The sequence below is a fragment of the Myxocyprinus asiaticus genome, chromosome 24 (assembly GCF_019703515.2).
Source record: "Myxocyprinus asiaticus isolate MX2 ecotype Aquarium Trade chromosome 24, UBuf_Myxa_2, whole genome shotgun sequence".
Classification (NCBI taxonomy): domain Eukaryota; kingdom Metazoa; phylum Chordata; class Actinopteri; order Cypriniformes; family Catostomidae; genus Myxocyprinus; species Myxocyprinus asiaticus.
Window position 1 is genome coordinate 26,151,952 of NC_059367.1, and position 14,709 is coordinate 26,166,660.

The following is a 14,709-nucleotide window of genomic DNA, read 5'->3' on the forward strand; positions in this document are numbered from 1 at the left end:
CAGGATGATGAGGTTATGCTAGGTCAGTGTTCTTATTGTTGTTGTCAACAAAGCTCTTAATAAAGCTGACACTGCTGCCTCTTTGTGGACGAAAGAGGGGAACAGTTTTCATGGTTGAAACACTCAAGACAAAAATGATCATATACATAGTGAACGGAAAACCTGAGGAATGATCACTGTTACACATTTAAAGTTTTTAATTGTATTATCTTTACTTACCAAAGATATATTCAGAAGGAAAAAGAAAAGTATATTTGTGCAAACATATTCATTTATCCACACTATAAATACTAAGATTTATCTCAAATATACATATAAAAAAATTGTTGACTCAATTTAAGCTTTCTTTTTTACTATTCTTACTAGTTTTAATTAAGTTACTGTTACTCTCTAAACCCTAAAGTTGTCATTAATAAAAAATATCAAGTGGTCCTATACTGAACAAAAATATAAACGCAACATGCAACAATTTCAAAGATTTTACTGAATTACAGTTCATTTAAGGAAATCAGTCAATTGAAATAAATGCATTAGGCCCTAATCTAATCTAATCAATGCGTATGGAACATTTCTGGGATCTTTTATTTCAGCTCATGAAACATGGGACCAACACTTTAAATGTTGTGTTTATATTTTTGTTCAGTGTAATTAAACAGTTCTTGAAATGTCACAGTTTGGAATTATAACTCAAATATACTGTATATGTTACTATATAGAAAAAGCATGAAAGGTCAACTAATTCGATTTTACAGTGCAGAGATAAATAAATAAATAATAGCAATAAAACATAATACAAACAATAAAATATTTTCACAGCAAAATAATTAATAATCTAAAAATCCCAATTATAAGACGCCTTTAAAACAAAAATAATGAGCATGTAAAAAGTATTACAGGAAAGTGTTGACTGAAATCCACTATATAAGTGCATGGCATACATACAGTATATTACAAAATGTTTTGGTAAAACTTTCTATGAAGCCTATATTTATAATGCATTGTAAAGGCATTATACTGAATTTATAATGTCTCATAATACACCTTATAATAAGTTATAACTTCTCATAAGTAATTATAATGTATTATAACTGTAGTTATAAGACGTCCCCTATTCATAGTTATACTTTAGAGTTTACTGCATTATAATACAAGCAACATCCTAATTTAACAAAGCAGAAGTTAATAAAGTTAATCGTATAAGTGCTGTATAGCGTAAACAGTCAAAAGTCTTTATGACGTAATCATATTATAAGTGGTCTTTGCCTGCTTTAAGTGAAGTTACAAAAGCAATATCTTCTTATAAACAGCCATAACATAAACTTGTAACACAATACATTACAAGTCAAACTTATATAATGGACGTTATTAATAAAAATATGTCTCCAAATAAGATGCGCAAACATTAAAGTTTATTGAATAGAGTCCAGTATAGAATCAGTTTGATTTTGTTTTTATTCTTGGGTGTGTTTACGTGTGATCAACATACATATTTAGAGCTTCTGATATATTTGAACCTTGTAGCTTTACAAGTGTTTTTCGTAATATCTCAAAATTTACCTTTACAATGCATTATAAATATGGGCTTCATAGAAAGTGTTACCAAAGTTTTATTTGATAGATGGAAAATAAACCACCTTACATGGTGTAATCTTGCTTGTTACTGATAATAAGATGTTTGAAAGGCCTCTATTAAATGGCCATTACATTGTGCAGCTTCATAACTGTCTTGGTGTTCACAGCTTGACTCCAGAATGCCTCAGTAGCCAATCAATACCATCCAGCAGTCCTGTTAGTGTTTCTGCAGTAGTGTCCTGAACCTACAGTATGACAAAACACACATTAAAACATTTGATATGACATTTAATATTAATACAATACAATACTAATATAATGTTAATGTCTTAGACATGTTAGTCCCACTTTGCAAAATGCACTGTGAGCACACAGTGTCTGGAAATTCTTTGATTATCTGATACACAGAAAGGGTTCAGAACAGTTCAAACAAGTCATTTATTGCACCTTAGATTACTCAATGGACCTTTTTTTTTTGCATATGGTCTTCTTACCATCCAGGGGTTGCACAGTGAGCTGAGCTGCAGCTGATAGGCCACAGTCACACATGGTATCCTTCGTCTGTCTGCTGTCTCTCTAGAAACACAAGAGAGCACCAGAATAGGCTGGGACACAGCACCTAGCAGAGGGTCTAACATGACCCTAATCTGAGCACTTTCCTCCTCCCACTCTCTGTTAGATCCTCCAATATAAGAAAGAAAGAAAGAGAGATATGCAAAACTGAGGATTTGCTTAAAGGTGCACTAAGTTTTTGTTGAAGTTGTCTTGTACTTACACTGACACTTAGTGCCGTGGATGCAGCATCACAACAGTTTTCAGTTACTGATGTCATTGTAGAAATTCACTATTCACAGCCAGCCATGATTCATTAAATCCCTGAGTGAAAGTGTCCAATAACAGGGCGGTTACCGAGATTAAGCGAGTAGAATTCGGCTGGTCATGTGATCCTAACATGGCAGCCCCCATAAGGGGACCCACTCCATGTAGAATAAAACAGCTTTTAAAAGGTTACTGATACGATTTGCTGTGCAAAATTCAATACTTGATTTCCTTTGAGTTAAATCAAATTCCACCAAATCCAGATCCACAATCTTCTTCAGTGGATTTGATTGCCCCCCAAGTTACTGTACATTTGTGTCTTTTGCATTTTTTTAAATAGCTGTTAAGTGTACAAACATAATATAATTGAATTGTGACCAAATTCTTAGATTTTAATATGCATAATTTAGTAGAAGATCATAACTGAATCAAATCATTGTCAAAGCAGATATTTACACCCCTACTTGGCAATGGTATGGTTTTGACAAAGAAGACATAAGCAATACCAAAACATTTTTGTTATACATTCAATGCTTAAAGGTATAGTAAACCCAATATAAAAGTCTGTCATCATTTACTCACTCTCATGTTGTTCCAAACCCAATATGACTTTCTTTCTTCTGTGGAACACAAAAGGATGTTAGCCTCAGTCACCATTCACTTTCATTGCATCTTGTTTTCCACACCATTTAAGTGAATGGTGACATGAGGCTAACATTCTGCCAACATCTCCTTTTTTATTTCACAGAAGAAAGTAAAGGCTCAGATATACTTCTTACGAAATCGAAGAATGAACGGCTATGATGTCATTTAGAACAAAATCTGGCCAAAAAAAAAAGTGTTTTTGTGTTCATTTCGGTGGTTCATAACAGCTCGCCTGGGCGAACTTTCAGGAAACTTCTAACCAGCTTCTAAACACCTTCTTACTGCGATTGGTCCACATCATCAGTAGGTGTGACCTGAAGCTCCACCTACTGCTCTGTTTACATTTTTCTTCCGGATTTAACTTGAACACACCGGCGTGCAAGACCATGCAATGCGTTTTTTAAATTTTTTATTAGTCTACAAAATGAACCAAATCTACTCAAATATTCTCAAGTGCCCATTCAGTCATGTTGCATCTGCAGCGAAAGCCATTCACACATCTGGCCAAAGTAAGATATGCCTCACTTATCATCATTGTTTTGTCTGTATTCTGCCCATTAACACTCTTTAATTCACCCATCTTTGCAGTAGTATCAGTGTCATCATAAATTACAATAACAGAGTGTAACCAGCGCATATTATGTCCGCGTATAGCGTGTTAGCGCATTAGCGTCATGAATTCCGAATCTAAAGACAAATTAAACATTTTCTACTGTATATTTGCTACTTTAATTCATCATCAAATTCACTTATTTTACTGACCTCATGTGAGTTCTACTCAAAGAATGAGGCAAAAAGTCATTGATAACACATTTTCAAGGTTTTACATGTAGCGTCCTCATATTTAAATGTACTTCTAAACACCTCCCACAGTGGTGTGGCGGGTGTCTGAATGTTTGCAAACAGTATACTGTTCCACACTGTTTATACCTTCTTTTTACCACTGAACGAAGAACGAAGAAGAACTTCTCCAGAAGTATATCTGGGCCTTAAGTCATATGGTTTTGGAACAACATGAGGGTGAGTAAATGATGACAGAAGTTTAATTTTTGGGAGCATATAAGCAAAAATAGTACGTTACGGCTTGTTTATTTATTTAGGATAATCATACCTCTTTTTGTCTCAGCATTTGCCACAAAGATGAATCCGTTCACAGCTTGACAAACTTCATTAAACATGGGGTTGAGACTTAAGGGCATATTGCACTCACTATCCTCCTGATAGACAAAAAGCTTACTGCGCAGACTGAGCTGCTCCAGGCGAGCCCTCTCTCTCTCTGTCCTAAACAAAGACATACAGATTCCCATTCAAACACTTTACTATGTGACACATTTTGACATCAACTCCCATAAAACTATTTAAAATCACATCCAAATCACATTTTGTCATCATAAACATATGAGAAAAAAAAAAACACTGTAAAAAGTGGTAACCTGCAATTGTTACAGATAGTTCACCCAAAAATGAAAATTCTCTCATCATTTACTCACCCGCATCCCATCCCAGATGTGTATGACTTTCTTTCCTCTGCTGAACACAAATAAAGATTTTTAGAAGAATATTTCAGCTATGTAGGTCCATATATTACAAATGAATGGGTACCAACATTTTGAGGGTCCAAAAAGCACATAAAGGCTGCATAAAAGTAATTCACATGAGTCTAGTTGTTAATCTATATCTTCAGAAACTATATAATAAGTTCTTTTTCTTTTAGAAATTTGCATTCTTTGTGTATATTTGCACCTACTGGGCAGGGAGGAGAATTTATAGATAAAAAGGACTTAAATACTGATCTGTTTATTACCCACACCTATCATATTGCTTCTGAAGACATGGATTAAAGCACTCTTATGGATTATGAAAAACTTTTATGCTGCCTTTATGTGCTTTTGGGGCTTCAAAGTTCTGGCCATTTTTACTTGCACTGTATGGACCAACAGAGCTGAGATATTCTTCTAAAAAATGTTATCGTTTGTGTTCAGCAGAAGAAAGAAAGTCATACACATCTGGGATGGCATGAGGGTGAATAAATGATGAGAGAATTTTCATTTTTGGGTGAAATATCCCTTTAAAGAGCTTTTTCGACATGATCTACTTGATCCTTAAAATTAGTTTTGTTGATGTAACCTAATGTATTCAGGTTGATTCAGCACATTTTTAGGTAATGCACACTTTTTTCTGTGTAATTTACATTTCTTAAAATAAAAATAAAAAAATGTCTCACCTGTTGATCGAATACAAAGTTATAATATTGAATCGGTGCTGATCTTTGTACTTAAAACTGATTCCAGATCCAATGCCTGAGAGAGAAAAAAAGAAAAGAAAAAAAATGGTCAAATCTACTAAAAGCAAAAACAACACTTCTAACCACCATTTATTCTGTTACGCTTAATTGTTAATTAAATTATGTGTAATGACTTGGCACCATCAATTTGGCGTTGAGGTATTCCGGCTATAGGCAGTACATCATGGGAATGCATGATCTTATTCATTAGGGAAACCTCTAACTGCTCAAGTCCGGGGCCAAACATGGCAAACTGTGGCTCTGCAACTGGTACAAGGGACTGGAAGAAGGAAGTCACAGACTCAAATGTTGAACTGGGTTGACATCGCCATTGGTTGCGACATGCTGGGCAGACCCGTAGATACCTGTGGGTGCAGTGTCAAAGAGTATATATTACCGAAGTTAAATTAATAATTCTATTTATATAAAATAGTATAGTTTTATTTTTTATTTTTTTTAACTATCTGTTATTTTTTTTTTTAGACATTCTTATGCAATGTGTCTATGCACAACAATCAGGGTACAATACATTTTTGCCATTGTAGTGCAGATGCCCCAACTTTATGCACTTACTCTGCCATATAATTAATTTGCTGCATCTCAGAGTCATCCAGCACAGATGTGCCGGTGAGCTTGACCTGAGGCATTGATAAATGGTCAACTGACTGCCAGAGTGGCATATCACGCAACAGGAAGTACTTCCACAGGACAGGGTCTTTAACCATTGATCGCCAGTATGTACTTGTGCCTCCCAGTCTGCAGAGGTCTTGTGGAGAGAGGAAGGTCATAATGAGAAACTGCATGTCCACCTGTGAAGTTTTAATAAGACAAATTTTTTTTTTAGCTTAAACATAATTAACACCTAATATTGATTGTCTGGTTTAATTGATTAGAGACATCAGGCCTTCGCGCCTATACAGCTGCAGTATGTAAGCTATAGTAGTAGGCTTTCTAGTATTAGTATATTATATATAGTATACAGTATGTAATATAGTCGCTTTGGATAGTTAAATGAAAAATGTAAAAAATGCATCTCGTGCCTTACCAACAGATTGTCCAGAGAGGGGCCGGTGACGTCATGATTTGGCACATCCTGAGCATCACTTTGGTCATTTCTTTGTCGTCTTGTATTAAAAAATCTATCTCTAATACTCCTGAGACTTTGCACGACTATAGATCGACTCAGCATTCCGGCGAGTGTTTTGAAAGAGGTTTTTAACAATTTCGTCTAGTTTTCTTCGTGTGCAAGCTTGTCATTAGAACAGAAACGTCAAAAGTCGCTTTCTTTACTACAAGACATTGATCACGATTTTAGTTTGAGCAATCTCAGCTATTCCTATGGCTTTTCCCGGAACTGTCAAAGTTACACGTCTCTATGTTTTCATCAGTGTGTGTGTGTGTGTGTGCAACGTATACCGTGTTGCATTGTGGGTATTGTAGTAGTTTTGGAAAACGTAATTTCCTGACAGCACAAAGTGTTGAAAGGATTATTTGTGATCATTTTTAGTTTGTTCAATACATCAAATGTGGAACCCCAATTTTTATTTATTATTTTTTTTTTAAATAAATGTAATACCACTATCTTCACTAAAGTAAAAACATAAAAGTTATGCATTTCCTTTGGGATTTTTGACATGATTTACCTCTAAATTACTAAATTATCCTATTCATGTTCTTACGAAATAAGCACATATTGTTTTCTTCACTTCAATAAAAACCTTCATTTCAGTAAACTGAATGATTGTCATAGCATCAAAATATGTCATACACTGAGGGTCTCTGGTGACGTGCTGGAATCAAAATCAATTACATGAGATGACACCTACTGCTAGTAGATGGCTTCAGTGCCCCATGCATTGGCTGATCTCTATAATCCAATGTTGAAACAAACTTAATATCTAAATATGATCACAAGTAATGCATTGTATATATATTTATACATTATAAAGTTAATTACTTGTTACATTTTAGATTTTTTTTTTAACCACTTGTGTTGAACAGTGAGATTTTGCAATGATTCCATAATATGCTTACAGTCAAACCTGACCATGGTGTGCAGCTCCCAAACCTAAACAGAAATTTTCTCACAGTGGGGTCAGACTAAGACTTTGATCTGACCTTGAAGTGTGTGTGTGTGCACGTGTGGCTGATTGATTTTTACTTGACATAAAAATCAATTGTTGATAGTCTTATCCATTCTCTCCTTTGTGTCTGTGTGTTCTGCATTGAGGTTGTGTTATAGTCTCACTCCTTCATTTCTGTGTTCTGAATTGTGGCCGATTGATTTTTATTTGACAAAAACATTCATTTCTTTGTGCGTTTGTTTGTGTACATGTGTGTATTTATGCGAGCGTGTTCTGCATTGTCTCACCCCTTTATTTTTGTTTGTGTGTTCTGCATTGTGTCTAATTTACTGAATTTGACCCTTACAGTGATTAAGGGTTAATACAACCGATGGTAGAAAAAGATCCTCAATGTTAAAATTAGCTTTTTTTAAAAAAATATATATAGGCTAGCGCTAGCGTATATGTAATTCTTATGGCTATATGTAAAGCCTTAATAATAAATGAAATTCATAAATTCCACATGCTCCCTTTTGTTTGCCCTTATATTGGTTATTAATGCAGCATGAAGTTGATTGTGGACTTTTTTAATATAAAAATACACTCACGGAGCACTTTATTAGGAACACTATGGTCCTAATAAAGTGCCCGATGTGGTCTCTGCTGTTGTAGTCCATCAGCCTCAAGGTTCAATGTGTTGTGCATTCTGAGATGCTATTCTGCTCACTACAATTGTGCAGAGTGGTTATCTGAGTTACTGTATCTTTTCTGTCAGCTTGAACCAGTCTGGCCATTCTCCGTTGACCTCTCTCATCAACAAGGAGTTTCCATCCACTCACTGGATGTTTTTGGCACCATTCTGAGTAAATTCTAGAGACTGTTGTGTGTGAAAATCCCAGGAGATCAGCAGTTACAGAAATACTCAAACCATCCCGTGTGCACCAACAATCATGCCACTGTCAATATCAAATTTTCCCCCCATTCTGATGGTTGATGTGAACATTAACTGAAGCTCCTGACCCGTATCTGAATGATTTTATGCATTGCACTGCTGCCACATGATTGGCTGATTAGATAACTGCATAAGTAAGTGTACAGGTAATACCTAATAAAGTGCTCAATGAGTGTATATCTATATAACAAATTCATGCAAATTCATGCCTGCATGAGGTAACGTTTTTTCCAGTATGGCCGTCAAACTAAAACAAGTGCATAAGTACAGTATGCTATAGATAAGACACAACAGAACACTTGGTTACTTGGTCAAATATTTCTATTTTTACGCTGAACATTCTGTCCCCCTCTATTCAGAAATGACTGTGACGTCCCTGCTTGGCATAGAATAGAGTTCACAAGACTCCACTTTAACTTTATTCAATCTGTGATGTGACTGGGTCTTAAATTATTCCCTTTCAGACAATGTATGATCTGAAGTTTTTAGGGGAAAAAAAAAAGGTATCAGTGAATGTTATTCACAATCTTCACTTACATTGGTCTACAGAATCAACAAAAATCATTTAATGTTATCCAGCAAAGCTACCACCATTTATTACAAAAGCGCTTACAGTTTGGCCATCTTATTAACAAACCAATAGGTATGTAAATTTGAAATCATGTTTAAGTATATTGTTAGGCATGTGAAAAAGATCTTGCCTTATGAATGTTATGCCAGCACCACAAGTGTGCTTGTGTAACATTCATAAGCATTTCCTAATTTAATATTGGGTAATGAAGTATATATCACAAACTTCACCGTGATACTTAAATTAAGTCTGAACTAATGTTGTTTTACTATGTGAATATTACAAGATTGGCAATAGCGGTGTGAAAATGACTTCCAGAGAAAGGGTTAGGGTTATGACTTTTTGATAATTACTAGGGCCTTGGGACAAGATTAAAAATGAGCACTCATACATTCATATTTCAACATTTCTTAACTCAAAATTTATTTTTGATGAAGACATAAAAACAAAAAAAGAACTTCATTTTAAAAAGAATATGACCAAAAAGTTTAGCTTTTTAAAAGTATATTATCAAAATATCGAAATTCCCATCTCTGAACATTACATCTTGTCAACAAAAAGAATAAAGATGCAGCTTTTACTAAGTGAGCAGAAAAGGTGTAATATACAAAGATGTTATTAAAAGAAAAAGGTCCATGCTTAAAAATGGTCATGAATACTTAAATATGCAACATATATTTGCATTCTACCCTCCTTTGTACCATTTATTTGAACATATATGACATATATAAATGTAATTAAAAATAAATAAATAAAAATTAAAATAAATAAAAAGAGTTGCGTGATGTTTCTCAGCCGGAATATTTTCCTTAAACAAATAGTTATTTGTTTATATTTTACATTAGAAGTATTATTCCACATCCTCAGCGAAACCACACATCCAGAAACAAGTCTGGACCGGAAGATAAGTGCCTTTTTTGTTTTCAGTATTTTTCTTTTTAATCTTTTTTTGTTTGTTTGTTTACTTTTTTGCTAGCTTCAGAAAAATGATATTTTGTGAACCTCCTCTCCTTAAAGCTCTCTCCATGTTTACTGTAAAATACTAAGAATCTCCTTGGCATTCTCTGTGTTCCAGCCCTGACCCTGAAGTGGCCCCTCACATGCCAGCACGTACTTATGCAGGATTTGTGTGCCAATATCCCGGAAATGAAGCCTGTCCTCTTTGCGCTCTGTGGTGTCCATGCTGCAGTCCTCATATTTCACTGCCCAGAAACACATCTCACCAATGTACATCATAGTAAGCAAGTGAGTATCGGAAAAGATACCTAATGGGGAAAAAGGGAATACAAATATGTTTTTATTTGAATTCGTCAGTTTTGACAAGAATATAAATACACACACACCTAACATTTTATTTTGGTTATATAAAAAAATAGCTCTAAAACATGAAAAATTGCTAAATTTCAAATAGAAGATGAATTGTTAAGCTCAGAACTTTTTTCCAAGCATCTAATAATATACTGCCCATTGACTTCAAAACAATGGATGTATGTATTGATTTTCAAGCATTTCCTTCCAGGCAGAACTGACCGACAAGTTCTCTGGCATGCCTACTTCAGAGTAATGAAGCAGATAATTTATTATAATATGGCAAATGTAATGTTAATTAATTCAGGCAAAAACAAACAAATGCAGTGTAAACCTACTAATCTTGAAATGTTAATTGCTTGCTATACATGAAAACAACCACAACAGGTGTGGTTTAAAGGCTGGACCTCTTTCCGAAATACACCTAAAATGTAATACATACTGATAACCCAGTAGCTGTGCCATTTAGAAATGTCATAAATGTCTTCATAATCTTCTTATGCTTTCACAGAGAGACTATTTTTTTTAAGTACAGACATAACTAAAGAGGTGGGCATTGAGGCATCAGATGGCATGGATAGACATTTTGGTTTCCAAATTAAAATAAAAAATAAAAAATCTCAAGAATTCAAGCTATCCATTTTAAAACAGAAAGTACATTTGCAAAGATGTACCTTCTACTAGAAAATTGGCGGTTGAAGAGTCATGAAAAACCACACCATCATTCAGCTTCACTGAGTTCCTCACTTGCAACATTCTCATAAGGTAACGCACACCCTCTTGAAGACACTGTGAAGACATGGAGCATTGCAACACTTACTCAATTCATGGCCACTAAAATATGCACTTTGGAGTGAGATGTTGGGGAAAGAACCTTGAGGAATGTGGCTTTGTTCTTCTTGATCCACTGCTTGCGCTGGTGTAGTGTGTGGCAGTACATATATAATAATGCCCCACGTCTCCAGTATAGGCACTCCAAGAGTTCCAGGCCCAGCACAGACTGCACCTGATCCCAACAAGAGAACCAAACAAGAGTTACTCACAACAGAGTTATCAAGATAGTCTTTCCAAAATGATTAAAAAGTAACCAAATAGTCTCTTTAGGCATAAACGGTTTTCTTATTCAGACCAAGCCAATTTAACTTCATGTCAGTTGGGAAACAGTCACGCCACTGAGATTTTACATGTCAAAAGTTTTCTAATCATGCAGAATTTCCATCTGATTTTTCTAACACAAGTCACTGATCACTCACTTATATAACACATAGCTAAGAAAACTTTTCATAACAGTAAGTTGCAAAACAATGCATTGCATATGCATTTATGTTGCATTCAGGAATCTAATAAATTATGGCATCTTTCCGCACTAAACTACAGGTGTTTAAACAAGAATATTAACTAGTGAGAGCGAATCTTGCCTTATGCTGAATAAGCAATGTGGCAATAAATAAAATAAATGAACAGGCATTTCAAGAAAAGATCGTCTACAAATAAAGAAATACAATACCTCTTGAGCAGGCACCAGGCGCCCTGCTAACACCTCTGGCTCTGTCAAGTCCTGTAGTAACTGTTGAATTTTAAAAGGTGAAGTATCCTCTGGAAACTCCTGATCTACAAGCTTATTTTCCTCATAGAATGTAATGTCCAAGACAACCTGTAAAAATGTGGGGAAAACATTTGGCCATATGATCCACCATACTAGAGATCTGGCAAAAATGACTACTGATGATGTTTAACATGCAAAACAGTTACCTTGTTACTTTAACTTAGCAAATGTGTTAGTCTACATGACCTAACATGAAGATTAACCTCTCAAAAAACAAGTCTGTCTTTCTCAACTGACTATTTAATTTTCACAATCTCTAAGAAGTCTTATTAGAGATGATGTTTTATTTTGGCTTCGCTATATGCAGCGCATAATTTAATTTCATTTAAACCGACCGATCTGAGTTCAGAAAACTCTAGGCTGTCAGTAAGAAGTCATGTGACAAAACAACATGGCGCCGATCGCAGTGGAGTTTATCTTTGGGAGAAACGCCAACAAAACTACATCTGGTAAGAAAACTCATTCAGTTTTTACACTGAAACCAGTTTGAGTCAAAAAATTATAGAGTCTCTAATATAATTTGATATGCCATTCTTTTTAAATTTGAGAGATTAATCGCGAAACGCCACACTGCTAAACGCAATGTACACTATAGAGGACAATAGCACTAAGTTTTATTAGAAATCCTATATCTACTATGCATTATCACATTCAGAAATGTTTTTGCTTTCAGAGGCTTTATATGGAGTTAGAATGGAAGTAAGGTGCATTTCAAACTGTTCCGAGACCAGTGCAAACAGACAGCCTTTCCTATGAAACCAAGTGCATTTTCAATCAAAAGTTCAGTTTCAGGCTGCAGATAATGTTTGGATCACTCAACATGTTTTGCAGACATGGGACAATGGTAATCAGTACTTTATCATGTATAATTTTATTTTAACATGGTTGGCAGTAGGTATTGGAATTGTTAGGAATTTAATGACTCCGGTTCCGATTCCTCTTAACGATTCCAGTTCCTTTACGGTTCCAGTAACGATTCCAGTAGTTCTTTTGAGGAAGAATTATATGAAAATGAGAAAAGCAATTTGTATTGGATTTACTGTCCTCTGCAGTCTGTTGCCAAATTATGAGACCCTTTAAGGTTTCTACAGAGCAGATATAAATTTAATACAATTCTTGTAAAAGGTATGTTTGTTGACTTTTTAGAGACATAAATCCAATCCAATAATTGATCCTTACTAGGCTATATCTGGACTGTATCTAAACAAGAAATGTTCCAACACTCCTGGAAAAATAAACAGTTTGATTAAAAAAAAAAAGATTCTTTATCTTGGTATTATTTAAAACATCACAACTTAGTTCCGCTGTCCACATATGACATTTTTTTAGGAAAACATTTTTTTTTTTTTTTTGCATGTTTATCAGGTGGTACTAGCTACAAATCAAAAAGGGAAATGGAAAATGCACACAGCAGTCATGCTCGGGTTTCAAGAGGATATATACAATATGAACATATGGCTAAACTGTCAAAATACAGCCCATGCTTAAAGGGATACCGAGAGGTGAGATCTGTGTTATGTGCAGTACCTGTGTAAAGTCCTGCAGCAGTTTTGGAAGGCTGCTGCTCTCTCCTCCATGTCTGTAATAGTTTTTCAACTTGTCTAGTATGGAAGAGGCATTCTGTAAGTAGTCATCATCTAGGAAGAAAAACGCCAACATGTAAATATCTAAAACAAGAGGTCACGCAGCATTAGAGTTGTAGAGTTGCAGTTTTAGAAAACAACTGAGAAGGTTATATTGTCCATTACATGCTGACCCTTTTAATGCATGTGTAATAAATGTGTAATCACATCTTATGACACAGGGCCTATTTTAGTGGCAGTTGCCTCTGTGAGAAGTGTAAAGACCTCTCAAGTTCTACTCAAAAACTTTATGCTCAACCTGCTCAGCATTACCTAATTTCTTTCAATATAAGAGGAAGCAATTAAAAACAAGAATGCATTCGTGTCTGTGTAAACTACTTATAATTGGCAGACCCTTAAACTCCATAGTGCACTTAAGCATTACATTAAGTTTGACTGTAGTAAGCAAACTGTTTTACGTGCTAAATTAAGATTATGACAGCAGCCCACTGAATGACTCATGTTTATTTAAGGGTTGTTCAAGTTAGTCGTGGCTGCACCTTTAATTCCACACCACATGCAGATAATAACTATAACCACACATGCAATATTTAACATGATATATGTATATCTCCTGTAATTCACGTGTGCTCATTACATGAACGCAAGCAACTTCACTCACTAAGTGCAAATAACTAGCAAGTCAATCGACAAACTAGAAAAAACCAGCTCGAAATAAATGTAATGTACCCTTTATAAAAGCGCAAGGCTTAGTATGAGTAGCGAGGCGCCTTACTGAACTATTTAATCAAACATCGGTAGTGTAAACAGGGAAATGTTTGTTGTGGTTCGCAGGGATGCTAACGCAGACAGGCTAAGCTAACTAGCTAGCAATGACAACACCGGGCCTTTTTGGCCTATAAACACGCGCATTCTTTACCAAAAGTGTCTGTGTTTACGCCTCTGACGGCACGATTATCGGCTACCTGGTTTCTCCGTCCGAAGAGTGGCACATTTGTTGTCTAACTCAAAAATCCTCCTCTCCAGCTCGACGCTTCGTCTGTAGTCGTCGGCCATGACTGCAAACGACAGTCACGTGACGGGCGCGCGATTATTCACGTGCGGAGGATTACTGAGCATATCTTCTTTTATTAAGAAAGGCATTTGACGTATTACCTGCAAATAACGATATACGCTTGCATTTGTATCAAAGAGAAAGTTAGCCGTGTCTACCCGAGCTCTAAATCATCTCATCCTCTGTTTATGATATCAGTGTATTGAAGTGAACGTTGGAAGCGAGAGGGTTAAATGCAAATAAGCAAACCGA

At 35.3% G+C, this 14,709-nt stretch overlaps 2 protein-coding genes across 2 annotated transcripts; both read right to left on the reverse strand.

Annotated features, from left to right (window-relative positions):
• Positions 1–173: 173 nt before the first annotated feature.
• fbxo4 (F-box protein 4) lies at positions 174–6,704 on the reverse strand. Its single transcript, XM_051653979.1, has 7 exons — positions 6,366–6,704; positions 5,894–6,129; positions 5,462–5,685; positions 5,261–5,336; positions 4,148–4,317; positions 2,067–2,254; positions 174–1,817 (listed from the first exon to the last, which is right to left on the reverse strand). Exons 1-7 carry the CDS (start codon positions 6,507–6,509, stop codon positions 1,734–1,736), a joined length of 1,122 nt encoding a protein of 373 aa, XP_051509939.1. The 5' UTR covers positions 6,510–6,704; the 3' UTR covers positions 174–1,733.
• A 2,209-nt stretch (positions 6,705–8,913) lies between these two features.
• Positions 8,914–14,624, reverse strand: rimoc1 (rab7a interacting mon1-ccz1 complex subunit 1). The gene is made up of 6 exons (XM_051653126.1): positions 14,369–14,624; positions 13,348–13,457; positions 11,722–11,868; positions 11,089–11,220; positions 10,889–11,003; positions 8,914–10,171 (listed from the first exon to the last, which is right to left on the reverse strand). Exons 1-6 carry the CDS (start codon positions 14,457–14,459, stop codon positions 9,936–9,938), a joined length of 831 nt encoding a protein of 276 aa, XP_051509086.1. The 5' UTR covers positions 14,460–14,624; the 3' UTR covers positions 8,914–9,935.
• Between the last annotated feature and the right edge of the window lie 85 nt (positions 14,625–14,709).